General features: G+C 45.5%; 2 protein-coding genes across 2 annotated transcripts; both read right to left on the bottom strand.

Moving 5' to 3' along the window:
- Positions 1-4,007: 4,007 nt before the first annotated feature.
- c1qbp (complement component 1, q subcomponent binding protein) lies at positions 4,008-7,368 on the bottom strand. Its single transcript, XM_080866912.1, has 6 exons — positions 6,982-7,368; positions 6,380-6,530; positions 6,220-6,310; positions 4,952-5,047; positions 4,745-4,870; positions 4,008-4,644 (listed from the first exon to the last, which is right to left on the bottom strand). Exons 1-6 carry the CDS (start codon positions 7,226-7,228, stop codon positions 4,495-4,497), a joined length of 861 nt encoding a protein of 286 aa, XP_080723038.1. The 5' UTR covers positions 7,229-7,368; the 3' UTR covers positions 4,008-4,494.
- Positions 7,369-11,444: 4,076 nt separating this feature from the next.
- On the bottom strand, positions 11,445-16,608 carry dhx33 (DEAH (Asp-Glu-Ala-His) box polypeptide 33). The gene is made up of 12 exons (XM_080866328.1): positions 16,222-16,608; positions 15,800-15,960; positions 15,474-15,701; positions 15,192-15,362; positions 14,878-15,063; positions 14,663-14,774; positions 13,936-14,095; positions 13,754-13,842; positions 13,539-13,666; positions 13,237-13,440; positions 13,069-13,155; positions 11,445-12,798 (listed from the first exon to the last, which is right to left on the bottom strand). Exons 1-12 carry the CDS (start codon positions 16,430-16,432, stop codon positions 12,490-12,492), a joined length of 2,046 nt encoding a protein of 681 aa, XP_080722454.1. The 5' UTR covers positions 16,433-16,608; the 3' UTR covers positions 11,445-12,489.
- Positions 16,609-17,068: the final 460 nt, after the last annotated feature.

Genomic DNA, 17,068 nt, shown 5'->3' with positions numbered 1-17,068 from the left:
AGGAGTGTGGTCTCTCTTTGCAGTTTTTCTCGTGGATTATCTGACAGTTTGTTTCTACACATGAACGTTTCTCAAGTTTTAAGGCCTCAGTCACACAAGCCCAGAGGCTGCTCTGAGCCCTGAAATCATCTGTGTGGTACTGTGTATTTCCTGGTGCACTGGGAATACACGTCTCTTTATAAAAAGGATTTAGACTTTGCACTTAATTGTAACAATATCCTAATAATTTAGTTTAATAGTGCATTACAACAGTGAGTGAGGGCTGAGGAAAACTGACATGAGGACGTTTACACGTTGCTGCTCATCGACTGAAGCCTTTTTTATTTGAAGGAGCAAACACACTGTAATAAGTGTAGTGGGCGTATGTTTGTATATTCCCTATGTAGTTACTTTGCATAAATTGGAATTTGTGGACAGTTTTCTCATCATGTGAATGATAACAATAATATTTCTGTTTGTTGTTGTAGGGGTACCAGCTGATGAACTGGTTTTTGAACTGCAACAGCGTCCAGATGTTGAAGAGATTCACTCGATGGTCTGCTGCTTTCAATTCGGTCTGTTGCGCGGCCTCTTAACTGAAGAAAACCTCTGTGTTCTGGGCCAAGTTATTAACCAACTGCAACAACATGATGAGGAGGAGGACAATCTTCGGAATGATGAGGAAGATGCTGATGTTCCAGCAGCAGGCATAGAAATAAATCCACCTCAGGAAGTAGAAGGACCCTGGGTCAATAACAGAGCAGAGATCCCAGCAGGAGAAATGGAAATAAACGCGGCCCAGCAAGCAGAAGATCCCATAGCTGAAGAAATGAGGCGGTTCTGGGATGATGAGGAGGCTGAGAGTGACAGCCTCTCAGCCTCCTCAGTGACACTGATAACAATGACAGTGATGATGATGGAGACATGATGGAGTCAGGATTGTGTTATTGCCCCCCAGCCCAGTACTGGGAGGTTCAAGGAGGAGACCAAGGGAGGAGGAGGATGATGAAGAGGAAGATGGGAGACCCAGAAAACAGTCCAAACACTGAATTTTGCTCCTGGACGCTCAGTGTTGCACCCATCCTCCAAACCCACTGTCCCCCATCCTAACAAACTGAATCTCGGCTTTCCCCCTCTGACGCACTGACTTCGTTTCCTGCCTCCAGCGACCTGTTCACCTGACTGCCACGTACCACCTGTGGATATCTGTTCAGCCTGTGACACACTATGATTGTGCATACAAGTGGAATACAACACGTGTGTGTTTCATACCACTGGTACCTTGTTAGGTGGTGATGATCGTGCTCTTACTGGTCGCAGTTATGGAGGGAGTGGTCCTATTGGTTGGCTCCCACATCAGGGAGGCGGGGTTGGGGCCTTCCTTGCATCATTAATATGGTTTGCCTGTCTTCCTCCCCTCAACCCTGACCGGTTGTGGCAGACAGCTGCCTCCCTGAGCCTGGTTCTGTGGAGGTTACTTCCTGTTTAAAGTGAGGTTTTCCTTCCTACTGTCACCAAATCCTTGCTCATAGGGCTCATCTGATTGTTGGGGGTTCTTTGTAATATTGATGGGGAGATGAAGACAGTGAAAGAAAAGGAAAAAACTGGAAGATATGCTCAGGAAGGAAGTCAGCAGGCTCCAAGAAGAGGTCATACAAATGGACGAGCTTTTCAAAGGTGCCTTAGAAAACTGGACTTGGGCTTGTTGCAGTGAACTGAAGTAACTAAACATTTTGTGAGTGTGTGCACTCACACTTAGGACCATATAATAATGAATATGTGCGTGCTGACAGTTGGGCAGCACGTCCTTACTCCACTCTGTGCTCGTGTGGGTCTGACCCTTTCACTCCTCTACTTTTTGTTGCCTTTTCGTCACGTCTGTCTTCGTGCGGAGCTGCCGTGTTCTCCGTCGTTTTGCACAGAACTGTTTTTGGGGCAAATAAAATGCAAGTGGGGATTAAAACTGCAGAATTAATGATTACCGGTGCTGGAAAGGCTTGATGCAGTGTTTTGATTTTGTTGCCACTCGTACCTACAATGCAATGCGCGAAAGTCACGTGGTCTGTCAGCGGTGGCTAGCTACACAGCTATGGTTAGCTACACAGCTATGGTTAGCATACCATAAACATAAAGAAGCTGGAGGATGAACGGTAACGGTTTCCCTTAAACCTGCACCTGCAGAGTTTTAGACACAGCACAAGCTTGTTAACGCTCAGAGTTTTAATAAATACAGCTCAGCTGCGAGCATTAAACAATCCGCCGTGTGTGGTTGCAGCAAAAGACTATCATTCAAATATTCCATCACACGACTGATAACACTGTATCAACCATCAGCTCAGCCACTTTGTCTTTTATTAGCTGCAGAAAATGTTTCCATCAAAATCACTCCAACCCAGAGCCTTTGGTTGTTCACTGGTGCCTCACAGACGTGATTCTTTAGACTTGTGTGTGCGACTGTTTACTAAAATGAAAGAAGGCATGACAGCAGGGAAATGCAGCCTGTTCTCTTCCTTCTTCTTAATATTCAAAAGACATTTTAAGCAACAACTTATGGGCTCAAAATGTGGTCATAAATATTTTGTACTTGTAAATCAGGATTTGTATGTGTAAAAAAAAATTTGTGTGTGGACTTAGCCAAAAAACCCTGCAAGTTACAAGTACGAATTTTGACCCCATTTTTCTTCCTTTCATCTGATTGGTCAATGTCATGTCAATCACAAATGTAACAATCCAATCAGAGAACAGATGGGTTTGGCTGTCGGAGGGGCGCTTTTTTGAACTGCAGGTCTTTGAAGGGAATAAATGCCCTTTTACATGCCAACCCAGCGTTTTCCTTCATCACCACGAAGGAAAACAGTCTGTGGTCGTCAGAGTTTGGTGATTTTTGTGTCACAGGTCTACGTGTTTAATACAGGGATTTCCACAGCCTTTTCAACAGTGCTGCGGACCGCGGGGTGGGGGCGGGCAGGGTTTTGGAAATGACAGTCTTCATTACAAAGCTTTCTTCGTTATGAATTAGCATACATGTTTTTATTGAACATTTGAAGAACTAGCAAAAAAAACCCAGAAACTCTTGTAGAGGACATAAAGTCAGAGAAAAGACAAGGAGCAGGTGCATCTAGTACAGGTAGAGCTGCTGCAAAACCCCACAGAGCCCAGCAGCCAGCAACAAATTCTGGATCCTTTGCTTTTAGTTAGCAGTTAGCATTAGCAGCACATCCTGCGTCTGATGTGAAAGGACTTTTATGCTGCGCCCTGTGACTCACAGCAATGGTCCCGGGTCAGCCCTGACTTTGTGTTAAACTAATCCTAAAGTAATAATGTTATTTCTAACCACTGATATACCACAACTTTATCCTTTCAACAGCTGCTGAAAGTTAGGGGACCTAGCTGCTATCGGATATTTATATAGCAATCCTCCAGCTTCAAACTGTATCACCCTTCAAGGACCTGCAGTTCAAAAAAGCGCTCCTCCGACAGCCAAACCCATCTGTTCTCTGATTGGATTGTTACATTTGTGATCGACATGATATTCACCAATCAGATGAAAGGAAGAAAAATAGGGTCAAAATTCGTACTTGTAACTTGCAGGGTTTTTTTTGGCTAAGTCCACACACAAATCTTTGTTACGCACACACAAATTCTTTTTACACATACGAAACTGATTTACAAGTACAAAATATTTATGACCACATTTTGAGCCCATAACAACTTAACTGACTTAAAACTTGGATTACTTTCTGTTCAAGGGCCAAAAGTAACGAGTTTTTAAAAATGTTGTCTAGAAACAAATATCTGCATCTGAATATGCATGAAGCTGCAGGCAATCGACACATTTCTGTTACTTTGTAACCAGAACGCTACTGACCAAGCAAGAGCTCAAAATATCAGGTGCTTGACGGGTCTTAGCTGTGTGTGCCTGCTGGTGACAGTGTCAAAAACTAGTTTATGAATTAAAATGACTTTTTAGTGCATGAAATAAAGTCACACTGTATGAATACATGTAAAAATGAAAATAGACAAACGTACTGTATTAAACCGTTTTATTGAACAGCGCCGTTCCTTCCTCTGACCAACATGATTCACATTCAGTAAGGCCACACACTCTGCTCAGCCAGCCACACTTTAGACTCAAAGCCAGGTGGTCACGCTTTAAAATCAGAGGCTGTCACATTTACACCAAAGAGATGATTTTTATTGAAATGTTCAACGTCTCACTTTGACAAATTGTCCCATTACTGGCTTGAGAACTGTTAGAATATTTAAATATTGACTGCAACAAAGCAGATTATACACATGACCACAACTTGTAATTCTTTTCATACATTTGTGTCTGAACCTCAAGTTACAGAAAAATAGCGTCACAAAAAGCACATCTGCAGCCACGTGACAGCTGCTGGCCGATGGCATCATCAGTCTTTTAGGGTCATCAAACATATCGATGGACCGCCGAGTGCTTTAGTCTTACTGTACCCTCTCACCTCGAACTCTCCCAGAATGTGCACTGAAGTAAGGTTAATTACATTTGACAAAGCCTTGGAGGTCTTCCAGGAACTTGATGTACTCTTGATGCTCGATGGCCGTGCTCAGCTCCGTGAGCTCATCGGCGAAGGTGTTGTCGACCCCACGGTCAGCCAGGAAGTCCATCAGATGGTCATACAGGGCCTGAGAAACAGTACAAGAAAGTAAGCAACCTTGAACACAGCGTTGGTTTCAGTGACTGTTATAATTGAACCGTTGCTGTGTGTACTGCCTCGGCTCTCACCCAGTCCAAAGAGTCTGTGTTGAGGTTGTAGCTCGTCTCCTTCCACTCTGAATCTCCCTGTGGCTGAAAACTGACCTCTCGAATGGCAAAGATGTCGCTCTCCTCTTCTCCCTCACCGTGACTCATCTACAAAATACAAATTGTTCAGTATTGAGCACTGTACTGCTCCTACTGGCAATATTAGACATTCATTTTATTTGACTTTACCTCATCTTCAGGGAAATGGCAGTCGAACACCAGGGAATGTTTGGCAGCCTGCTTTGTCACTTCAACAACAAAGTTGGGTGTTGATACAATCTCCGGCTGCAAAAAGGGGGAAAAAGCTTAATACGTGAAACGTTAAGGTTAAAAACGTCAGTGTGTAAGGCAGGAGCCGCCTACGGCGCTGTGCAAGCGTTTAAGTGTTGTTAGGAAATGAGCAAATGGAGGAGGCGTTTATTGAAACGAGTGCAGACATGAAAACACAGTAAACTAATATGAAAACAGTGTAGAAGACAAACTTACGAGTTCATACAACTCTAATGAGCCTGAAAGTCAATATTTCGTCTTTATTCTTCAACTCGGCTTTTGTTGCGTTTGACGAGCGCGCTAACAGAGATGTTTTCCATCTCTTGGACTAACAAAAGGCCATCTTATCTAATATTAGCACTGCTGGCTGAAATGCAGCCTCCACTGTTTTACAGTCGGAGCCTGTTTTCCCTCTCCTGACCTTTTCTGTACGTACCGACTATGATTTGAAAGAAAACTCTCACATTTAGATTCCTCACTAATGTTCAACAGCTTCTTGAGAGCCAGCCTTTCACTTCATTTCTGATGAGGTCGCAGTAGATAAACAAACTTCTCTCGTGTTCTCTGTCAAATCTTTGCTGTATTTTTTCATCCATTTCTTAAGGACGCAGCTTTCAGACACTCTTCATCTGCTGTAGATAGTTTAGGGCAGGAGTGTCAAACTGCAGGCCTCGAGGGCTGGTGATCCAACACAGCTGATTTAAATGGCTAAATGACCTCCTCCACATGTCTTGAAGTTCTCCAGAGGCCTGGTAACGAACTAATCACTTGATGCAGGGTGATATCTAAGACCTGCAGGACACTGGCCCCCGAGGCCTGGAGTTGGACCCCCCTGGTTTAGGCCTATCACTTGTTGTCCAGTTTCCTCAGATGTTTTTAAAAGGCCATATTGCACAACATGCTGCAATGACAGCTCTTTGGGAATCATCTTGTTGTTGCAGAAATACAATGTTTAACCTGTCAAACTGCGTCCAACCATCGCTGGCGTGTTTTTCACAGTTTCTACTAAAGAAATGGGAATAAATGTTTTTGTGACAGGCTGCTAGCAACGAAGTGCTTAAAGATACAAGTTTAAGTTCTTTTCTAAATCGTCTGTTGTCTTTCGTAGGCGTCTTTGGTTATGTTTGAATGACACACAGGTCAGTGTTAAAAAGCTTAACCTCGTCAAACCACTGGCTGTGCCTCACCTCCTCTTCTGCTGATTTCTGCTGTGTCTGTTCCACTTCTTCCTCAAAGTTGGGAGGAATGCTGTTGTTGACGTTGAATGTGACCGTGACTCTGTGAAGAGCAGAAATACGGTGAGCTGGTCTGTCACGCCACGCTGCCCACACATTTTAGCAGACTTACTTTTCTCCAGAAACACTTCTTGTGAGTTTAGCCTCTGTGCCATTCATCTCCAGCTCCCATCCTCCAGACACCTTAGGAAGACTTTTGTTTTTCTGGATCTTCTTCTCTTCTTTGATTTCATCAGACAGGAAGTCGCCAAAAGCTTTGTCACCTGAACAAAGAGGTTATGGTTTCATCATGAGACGTGATGCAGTTTGTTTAAAGGTTTCATTTTGACAATTAAAATGACCATCGAGGCTGATTCTAACATTTTACACAACACACGGGTGCTGGTAAGACTGCTGAAAATGAAACATCTGCTTTGTGGCTGTCCAAAAACTTCTCGTTTGACACTATGAACAGTCCTACACGTGTCACGTGTGCTGAATGATCAAAGACTATTGGCAGGTTCAGAGCCTTTTTCAGCGACAGCCACTAATCACAGTTTAAGGTGAAAGACTCCGAAGATGCTGATCTCAGTCTATAACGATCGTTAAACAATCTTTTTACCCCTTTAAATTGTAAAGGACGTGTTGATCCAAGCAGTCCAAGTTGCCGGATCCATCTAATGTTACGTTTATTGGCTGCCTGGCTTGTATAAAGCAGATTAAACCAAACGTCACCTTCTGTGTGCAGTCCTCCACACGACACCGACGGACTCAACACCTTGGAGCTGAAGAGTTTGGGCCTGTATCCAGACGAGGCTCCGTTATTACTTAACATCCAGAGAGACCGGGTGAAGGGCCGAGTTATTGCCGAACTCGGAGAGCGCAGTGCCGGGTAGCTGAGGGGCAGAACTCGCGCTGCGGAGGTGCTGGCTGAAGAAAGGCGAGCAGCTGCTCCCACCGCACGGACGACTGACTTTAGCATGATTGTACAAAAACACCACGACCTGTCACGACAGAATCAATGCGCTCAGTGCCGCACAGCTAACTGTGAACACCGGTTACCGACGCTGCTTCTAGAAGACGCCGACAGCACGTGTGGAAGGACACATTGACCCAGATACTCTTTGCGCCGGAAGTAATACTCTAAAAGCGAAAGACACGAAACAGCAATTTTAAATATTAAAAAACTACACAGAATACGACAAAAAGGACTATAACAGGAAAAATAAATAATAAATAAACTAATTAAAGTTATTTGGAAAAATTACGTGTGTGTAGACGATTGTCTACACATCAGCGCCCCCTGCAGTTCAAATCAGCGAGCGCAGAGGGCGCTGCAGCTTTTTACAGTGTGGCTACAAATCTAAAACTTCACGCTGTGACACTAAAACAGAAACGCTTACAAATACATATTTAAGGAGATTAAGTGCAAAAATATCTGCGTGCAGGGGCGAGATTTAATAAGGCTTTGCTCCAGAGTTAAACCCCGTTTTGGCTTAAAAACTGTCAAGATTCAATAAAATAGTCCCAGCCTCAGTTCTGCTACTGAAAAGCTGGAAGGGGTTTATTTCGATTGGTTTACCGTAGTGCATTTGTAGGAATTTCCCTTTTCAGTGTGTGTGTGCATACATGATCGACTGAGGTTCCTAAGGACGGGATTGCATCAGCCAAAGTAAAACAGACACTTCGCTGATCAGGTGCATCATGTGAATCCCTCCCGCCAGCAGATGGAGCTGCTTTCCAGTGTTTCAACAGCCCGCAGACAGCGTCTGTGAACCTGTCTTTGAACGGCAGCAGGGAGATCCTGTGTACTGAAGTGACTCAATGAACAGTCAAAGTCTTGAGACGCTTCTCATTTCCGTTTTGCTACTACAATGGGAAATAAGTCCATTGAAACATAAACGCAAATACATGAGGCAAAAACAGAGTTTGTGCACTTCTAATGAGCTTGAAAGTCCAAATATTTGGTATGAACACTTTATTCTTCATCACAGCCTAAACTCTCTTAGACAAGTCTTGCCATTTCTTTGAGTAGTCTTCAGGAAGAGTCGTCCGGGCTTCTTAACGGACATTCAAAGCTCTTCTTTGCATGTCGGCTGCTTCACTGCTTCAGCGATGGAGACGTCAGGCCACGACTGATGGTGCGCTGTTGCGTGCTTTTCTATCCTGGGGCCTGTTCTTCGTACCTCGCTAAGTAAGTTAGCTGGATTAGATTGTTGACGATTTCGCGTGATCCTGGATCGTTCGGTTCCCCGAAGCCCATCCGGGACTTGCTGTCATAGCAACAGAGCCGTAAGCGTAAACCTGCTCGGGAGCAGGTTTACTTTATGTAAACAGGATTAGATCGCGGCCACGCAGGTATGTCCGCGTCATTCATACGAAAGCAACAGCGATAAATAAATAACATCAATGTAACTAAAGATAATGCAGCACTTGATCCATTTATTGATGTCACACAGATACATACAGGTCATTTCCTAAAAAAGGGAAAAGTACTATTAACATTCTATTACATGTATGTGATTATTACAGATGTAATTCATATTTCAGAGTAGTAATTGTAAATTACTTCGTGTAATCAAGATGAGAGACCACGGCTATAAAAGCGAAGGTGGATTTGGGAAGCCTGTCGCAGCCATGTCCTGTCCGTATACGCGAGCAGCTTATTGCGGAAGGTGCAAGATTGATAAGGAGAGTCCTCAGAATTCAGCGTATATTGCGGGACAGACAGGATCCTTTAGCTCAGCGCGACAGTGTGCTCATAGAGAGATATCGATTTTCCCGTGAGGGTATTATTCACTTAACCAACTTGTTGACGAGGGGGTGCAGGACCACCACCTGTCTTTTGTTGCTCTGCCCTTTTCTTGGTTGCTGTTATAAACAAACAGATTATTTCAGGCTCTCTTTCCAAGAGACGAAAAGCAATATAAGTGATAAATATTACCATTCTGTAGGATATTCTTATATTTCACTTTTACCTGTTCCCATGTTCTAGTGGGTCCTGTCGTGGCTCTAATGTGACAGAGGATAAAATATAACATATTATAATATAATGTAATATAATATTGGATAATATAGTGTAATATAATAAATCTACCCTACCGCCTACTGGTGTTGGCCAGAGGGGCCGATGGCGCGATATGGCAGCCTGGCTTCTGTCAGTCTGCCCCAGGGCAGCTGTGGCTACAACCGTAGCTGCCTCCACCAGTGTGTGAATGTGAGAGTGACTGAATAGTGGCATTGTAAAGCGCTTTGGGTGCCTTGGAAAGCGCTATATAAATCCACTCCATTATTATTGTTATTATTAAATTACTTACGAGTTTAATTTGTCAGCAACTTCCTGCCAGCCCTCTCTCCTTGCTTTTGCAGCCTTTGCAGTGTTCCCTTGCGTTCTGATTAAACTCTGAAACTCCTGAAATCCCTCACTCAAGAGTTCTTGCTCTGCTGCCGAAAAATACCGAGCCGAGCGCGCTCCGTCGACATTTTCGCCGACCAATCAGAGGGTTGCCGATCAATGTTTCTACTATCGATGCGTAGCCCCTTTTACGACACCCAGTGATGTCACATTACTGCGTCCAGCTGTACTAATCGTCAACAGCAGGTGTGTTCGGGGAACCGGATTAGCGCGCTCACGGTTAGCGCGATGGTTTGGTCTTGGATGTTTCATTTGATCTTGGATGTAGTAAGCGACGTACGAAGCACAGGGCCCAGGTCTACTTTTACTGCATTGGCAGAGTGTTTGTGACCAATATCATGCTAAAAAACAAACACACTACTCTTCTGATAGTATTGCATGGTGGGTCAAAATCATAACTCCATCATAACACAAGAGCCCCTGGAGGAAATGTCATCTTTGGCATTTTCTGTTGATTCAAATAAAGAAATGGGAGCGAATGATATAGTAACACAGCGTCTAAAGATATGACAGGTTGTATGTGGAGACAACACTGGCTTCTCCCTCAAAGTTATGCAAAGTGTTGGCTGTTTAAGAGACTTGAATAATAATTAGACTCATGCCTAATGTTGAACACCTCAGAAACTGTCAGTATGTATTTTTCAAAACGCCCCTTAAACTTGAAGCAGTCAAACATATTCCTGGATGGAGCAGAGCTTGAATTAGCTCCAGAATTTAAATATCTTGGGGTCATTCTAGACCCAACATTATCCTTCAAGAGTCACATAAAGTGTCCCAGGTACTTAAATTTAATAATCGAAATTTTAATCATATACGTAATAATTTAAATATGAATGTTGCAAAAACTTATTTTTACTCAGTGATCATCTCTCATATGGACTACTGTTTGACGTCCTGGTCACTTGCTTGTCCAACAACACTTAAAACTATTGAAAACATTTATAAAAGAAGTTTAAAACTACTTGACAAAAAACCGACCTCCCACCACCACTGTCATGTGTTAAAAAACAGAAATTACTGAACTTCAATAACTTAGTGAAACTTAAAAGAGTTTAATATATAAAGTCTTACACTCCTTTGCTCCACCACCACTAAAGCAGTTCATTAGGCATAAAGAAAGCTCAGACAGGACCACTCGAGCTTTAATCTGAGGAGACTTGTTTATACCCCACAGACGGACAGCATTTGGGCAGAACGTCCTCTCTGTCCAGGAGGCCATCTGTGGAACAGTCTTCCTCAACCCATTAGAGAATGCTCGACATTCAATTTGTTTAAGGCAAAGGTTAAAAACTGGTTATGGACAAATCAAGTGTGTGATCATGTATGAGTTGTATAGTTTTAATGTTTTATTTGGGAACAGAATGGTGTGTATGTGTAAGTTTGGTGATGGAGTTTTTATTATGAATGAATGATGAATTTTTATGAATTATGTCTATTTTTTATGTTTAAGGACAACAGATGGAAATTAGCCCTTGGCTATAATCTGGTATGTTTACATTCATGTAAAAATTTTTTTTACATTTATGTTCATTAACATGCACTGTCCTAAATAAATAAATAAATAAATTTAAAAAACCCAAAACGTTCCTTTGAAAATGGTCAGAACTGAAAATGAGTGAAAAAGCATCCAGCATCCAACGGAGAACTTAGCCTGGAGAACTATTGCTCAAAAGCACTTAGGTCGTCTGCTTGGAAGCAAAATGTTTTTAAAAACGAGGTGGCTCAAGACTTTCGCACAGTGCTTAAACCATACTATGGCCATAACACAACAACACTAAACACATGTTAGAACCTGACTGACGTGTGCCGAGTCAGGTGGATTCGTTTTTATTAGAATATGTAACAAACATGTATTAGGATCAGATGATCCACGCAGAGAGGAGCCCCGGCAGGCGTGCATTCGTTCCAATAAACTTCATGCAGATCAGATCTTTTGATAATTCTCTAAAGCATTCAGCGTTTGACTACAAAGTTAGAAACTGTGTATTTTATTCAGGTTATATTTTACAATCCTGAGTCCAACGTGTAAAAAAAAGACACTCCGTCCTGTTCATCAACACGGCGTCATTTACATTCTACGAAGCGTGACGGAGCCGCACGCGTCTGCACGTACGTGTGGTGACTGCGTGGGCATCTGCACGACCAACAGCAACAAGCAGAACCTGGAGAGGAAGGCATGCTGGACGGTGACACGACTGCAGATGGGAAGAAGAGCATGCACGAGCTAACAAGGCTGTGTAAGTGAAACCATGTCAGTGTGACACGCTGCGTTTGTTTTTCATGTTGTGAATAAGGGAACAGCTGACAGTAGACTGAAACAAATCTACTTTGACTGCATAAAGAAACCCCTGTAAGACCACTTCATGTAGACCCCAAACAATCAGAGTGCTTTTCTTAGCTCCTGAAAAACTCATCCTTCAGAGTAGAGCAGCCACTGATCTGTCTGCTGTAGCGTTTTCATGGCTATTTGGTAGCAATGAAGAAGAACATGGTGGAGAACAGCCCCGTGCTGTGCTCCTTTGAGGTTACCTGTGCTGTGTAAATGCATGCAACTACTGATAGAATCAAAGCAAGACACTTCAAAGCAAACTGGCTTTTCAGGCCAACCGTGTGGCTAAATGACGAGAAGAAGAAATTACAGCTCATAAAATTGGAATGACAGTCCGGAGGAAGTCAAGCTTCGATATGCAGACTTCTGCTTCAGTGACACATGCCCAAAGCTTGTCAACTGGGAGGTAGTGAAATCCAGAGTAGTTTACGACACAGCGGACGTTCTGCACCAACTTGCAATAAGAGTCTTTGTGGCAGGCGGCCCGTTTCTTTGTTGGTTAGCTCTTGTTGAGGTGGAGCTTGCGGCCAAAGTACTCGGGCGCTGCATCCAGCAGCCAGTCGGCGTCGACCAAACAGAGGTCTCTCATGTAGCAGCGGGAGGTGTGCAGCAGCTCGTTGAAGACCACGTACGCTGGCTTGGCCTGGAAAAGGACGGAGGACGGGTGGATGGCCACGGGCTGGTGGGTGTCTAGAGCCAAGTAGCTGCCGTCGGGCTGCAGCTCTGCAGCGTTGACAAACATCCCGTGGGCAAGGCAGCGGCGAACGCTCGCCGTGTCTGCTCCACACGATTCCAGTTTCAGGTTCAGCTGGGAAAACAAGACGTGACTTATTAGACAGGTCACATGACTTCACCGCAGAGACGCACAAAGACAGGTGTGCAGCAGAGATCAAGGAGGAAAGCACCCATTCATCAACTCGCTGTTTTCAAAATAGCCCCGGAGGCGTTAGCCTGTGAGATGATGCACATTCATAATAATATTTACACATTAAATGTTAATAAATACTCTGTAGTTGATCAGGATAAACAGCGATTCCTGGGAGAATCCCTGTGTGCTGGCAGAGGTCAGCAGATGTACCTTAAGGCAGATTTCTTTAAGTTGTGCCTGGACGTCTTTCACGAGGCCCATGTTCCTGCTGTTGACAAAGTTCTCCCGACACCACTCCTACAGCAGCAGAGATCACGTGACAGCTCAGCAGCACGATTTCATTTATGTATTTTCACTAGTTGTGTTCATCGCACCCACCTTGTTGCCACCGACTTTCTTGAACGCTCTGTAAATGTTTAGCAGCGTCATGTGGTCTCCTTCACTGGACATGAACTTCTTGCGCACTGCAAGCACCTCGTCCCGCCGGGCCGGAGGGTTGTACAGCACGGTGTCCACAGACAGCAGCGACACGATGCTCAAAATCTCCTCGGAACACGAGTAGTCCGGGGACAGCAGGATGGTCTGCGGCGTGGAGCAAACAGAGGGGTCTGCTTGTGAGCTGACACTTTGTCTTTGACTAAATGTACAAAGAATATCAGAGCAGAACCAGCAGGATTTACTTTGGCATATCTGGGCTCCAGAGGGAAGCTCGCCATCTTCTTTCCCAGAGTGGTGAGGAAAACCTGCCCGTCCTTCTTCTCCACAGCTCCCAACAGCTCCAAATGATCCACAGCAGAACGGATGGCCTCTGGTGGAAAACACAAAGCACTACTACAGCTAACTCTGCATCGCTTACCGGAGGACCAGAGGGGATTCCTGACTGACAGCATCTTACCTGGAGAAGGCTTGGACATGAAATCAAAGTTTGTCACGTCTGGAATCCCCAGAGCCATGAGCTGCAGCATCACACCTGCCAAGTTACACCTGCGGGTGAGAAGCATCACACACAGCTAAATCAATGAGACACGTGAGGTGGATTTTTACTATCACGCGTGTAGAGCAGACTCCACAGCCTACCTCTGAATCTCAGGAACAGTCGTGGGGACGAGGTTGTCAAATTCCTGCTCAGTGTAAAGACGATAGCAGAAGCCAGAGTCCTCCCTGCCAGCCCGGCCTGCTCGCTGCCACGCCTGCGCTTTGGAAACACGCTGCACCGCCAACACCTCCAGGCCGCTGTCTGAGAGTCACATCATGTGCGCTGTTAGGAGAACACCTTATCTGTGCCGTTCAATTTAGGATCACGGGGGAGGGCTCGACTTCTTTCAAAGGGTCACAAGCCAAACAAATATTTTTACACATCTAAATGATCCTTACAGCAAAAAAACCCTGGAAACCACATTTTTTCCCATTTGTGGGTTTTTTTCCATCCATCTAGCTTCTGCTGCTTATCCGGAGCCGGTCACAGGGGCAGCAGCCCAACCGAGGGACCAGACTAAGAACAATTCAGAAGAAGCCCATCGAGGGAACAGTTCCCCCTGCCCGGGATAGGGTTACCGGGGCCCTGCCCTGGAGCCAGGCCCGGGGAGGGTGCCTGCGGGCGAGCGTCTGGTGGCTGGGCCTAAATCCATGGGGCACAGTGTGAAAAAGGGACACGGACCCATCTTCCTGCAGGCCCACTACCCGCAGGAGGTGCTGCAGGGGTCGGGTGCACCGTGTTTCCCCCCCCTTAGTATTAAATGGAAAGACTCAAGCACAAGTATTTCTCTCTGCGTGATTTGTGAATTTGCAATCTGAATCTTCTCACCTGGATTGAAGCGTTTGGCCTTCACCATCCCCGTGTCTATGACGTATTTGATCCCAGAGATTGTAACTGATGTCTCGGCGATGTTTGTGGAGAGAATGACTTTCCTGCAGCCCTGGAGAGAAAAACGTTTGCAAGACTTACAACATGATGCTGAATGTCTAAATCAGAAGATACTGCTGAGAGCAGCAGTGTGAGATGTTGAGACATGTTTGTACCTTTGGAGCTGGCAGGAAGACCCTGAGCTGCTGTGTTGGGGGCAGAGATGCATATAGTGGGATAACTACCATCGAGCCACAGCTGTCAGGCAGATGCTTGGCGATGTCCCGACACGTCCTCGCCAGTGCCTCAATCTCCTCCTGGCCCGTCATGAAGACTAAGATGTCGTGTGATGAAGGAGCCTCCTGCATGACCGTGTGTGGAAAATCGTCATCACGACAGAACGTAACCTGTGTTTCCAATAATGATGCTAAGAAGAGCGGTGCGTTTGTTTGGCTTCATCTAAACTGGAAATAGGAGACACAGAAACTACCTGATGGATCTGGAAGATGGAGACCAGAGCAGCCTGCAGGTAGTCTGACTGTGGCTGTTTGGTGTAGTAGATCTGAATGGGGTGCTGCCTGCCTTCCAAGTACAACACGGGGGACTTGTTGAAGTACTCGGAGAACAGATCCACATCCATCGTGGCCGACATCACTATGACCTGTGGAGGTTAGGACACCAGGTGCAGGCTTTAGAGCAGATGCAGTGAGGCGATTCACACTGCGTTTACTAGAAACGCCGAAGTCACAACACGTGTGAACTTTGCTCCTACCTTCAAGGGAATCTTGTTAAGCTCCTTGCGCCTGCGCTGAGCCGTCTTAACCACACCAAAGAGCACGTCGGTGTGCACAGTGCGCTCATGAGCTTCATCCAGGACCACCACAGTGTAGCGCAGCAGCAGGGGGTCTCCGATGGCCTCGCGCAGGAGCATACCATCAGTCATGAACTTCAGCTTTGTCTCAGGGGAGGTGACATCCTCGAAACGCACCGTGTAGCCAACCTAAGAGGAAGCAACAGAAACACAGCGCAGACGTCAACAACGCAGAGGCATCAACTCCGGTGTCCACAGCAGACGGGAATCCCGTTTATTGTGAGTACCAGCTTCCCCAGCTGAGTCCTCTTCTCCTCTGCCACCCTTCCTGCCAGTGAGATGGCAGCAACTCTTCGGGGCTGAGTGATAGCGATCATGCCCAGCCGCCCGATGCCAGCCTCGTACAGATACTGAGGGATCTGAGTGGTCTTCCCAGAGCCGGTCTCACCTGCCGGATCACACAGGACTGAGTTATCTGACACATACAGATACAGGGCGGAGCCCAAAGCAAACTTTAACTCTATTTATATATTTAACGTTGCATACTTTTGATTATCACGTGGGCAGAAATAACAGAAGACACATGTCTGTGAAGAGACGTTAGCCAGACTTTCTACCCACAAACCCAACACAAAATAGGCAGTTTAAGATAAACTACAGAGTATAGTGTTGTTCACGTGTGCGGCTGGCTGTAGCTGTGAACACTCACCTATGAGGACAGCACCGTGCAGCTGCCTCAGCTGGCTCAGGAGCTGAGGCTTCGCTTGATAGATGGGAAGCTGCTTCCTCTGGACGTCTATCGGAGTGCTCGCATTTCCCTTTCTAGGCAGCAGCATTCCAGGCTTGTTCTTATCGAGGCGGAAAAACACGGATCCCGGCTTGAATCTTTTAGCCGGAGGAGGGTCGGGGTCGTGAGGCATGTTCTGGAAAAAGTGACTGTGGGAGCGAAACCGCCGAGGGCCCTTTTTCAGATTGTTTCACGCCAGAAATGAAGAAAATAAAGTTGTTTTCATACTCGCTGCCAGACCAGCGAGCGGCACTGCGGATGTTTTGCTACCTCGGCAAAAAAAACCTTCCCACGTGGTCGGCGCAGAGGTTTGACGTCATAGGTCGCGTTTATAGCACGTAGTAACATACGTCCTGTACTGGCGCACAGCCCTTTGACCTCCTGGACATATCCATACAGTTTGCCTTTACTACACCGGCCACGTTATTAGGTACAGCTATTCAACTGTCTTTAAGGGCAGCAAGCGACTGAGTTCACCTCAGTGACTTTGAACGCGGCATGGCTGTTGGTGGCAGCATCAGCAGCTGAGAGCAAAACATCCAGTGAGCGGCAGCTGGTGACTTGATGCTGATAGAGATTTCAGAGGAGAAAGATGGAGCCACTCCTTACATCATAAATGATGTAAGACAGGAGGTTGGCATCATGGATGTGCAGCCGACAAATCTGCGGCAGCTGTGTGACGCCATCATGTCTGTATGAACCAGCATCTCTGAGGAATGAATCTGTGCCACAGTTTAAACAGTTCTCAAGGCAATAGGTGTGTCTTAGG

This window comes from Rhamphochromis sp. 'chilingali' (assembly GCF_963969265.1).
Source record: "Rhamphochromis sp. 'chilingali' genome assembly, chromosome: 19".
Taxonomy (NCBI): Eukaryota; Metazoa; Chordata; class Actinopteri; order Cichliformes; family Cichlidae; genus Rhamphochromis; species Rhamphochromis sp. 'chilingali'.
Note: the sequence above shows the minus strand (reverse complement) of the source record. Positions and strands in the feature narration are given on the sequence as shown.

Coding starts and splice junctions, on each gene's coding strand:
- c1qbp (XM_080866912.1), bottom strand. CDS start 7,228: ATGCTAAAGTCAGTCGTCCGTGCGGTGGGAGCAGCTGCTCGCCTTTCT. Junction 6,311..6,379: donor AGAAGTGTTTCTGGAGAAAA/GTAAGTCTGCTA, acceptor TGCTCTTCACAG/AGTCACGGTCACATTCAACG. Junction 4,645..4,744: donor ACACAGACTCTTTGGACTGG/GTGAGAGCCGAG, acceptor ACTGTTTCTCAG/GCCCTGTATGACCATCTGAT.
- dhx33 (XM_080866328.1), bottom strand. CDS start 16,432: ATGCCTCACGACCCCGACCCTCCTCCGGCTAAAAGATTCAAGCCGGGA. Junction 15,363..15,473: donor TTAACAAGATTCCCTTGAAG/GTAGGAGCAAAG, acceptor TAACCTCCACAG/GTCATAGTGATGTCGGCCAC. Junction 12,799..13,068: donor TTAAAGAAATCTGCCTTAAG/GTACATCTGCTG, acceptor TTGTTTTCCCAG/CTGAACCTGAAACTGGAATC.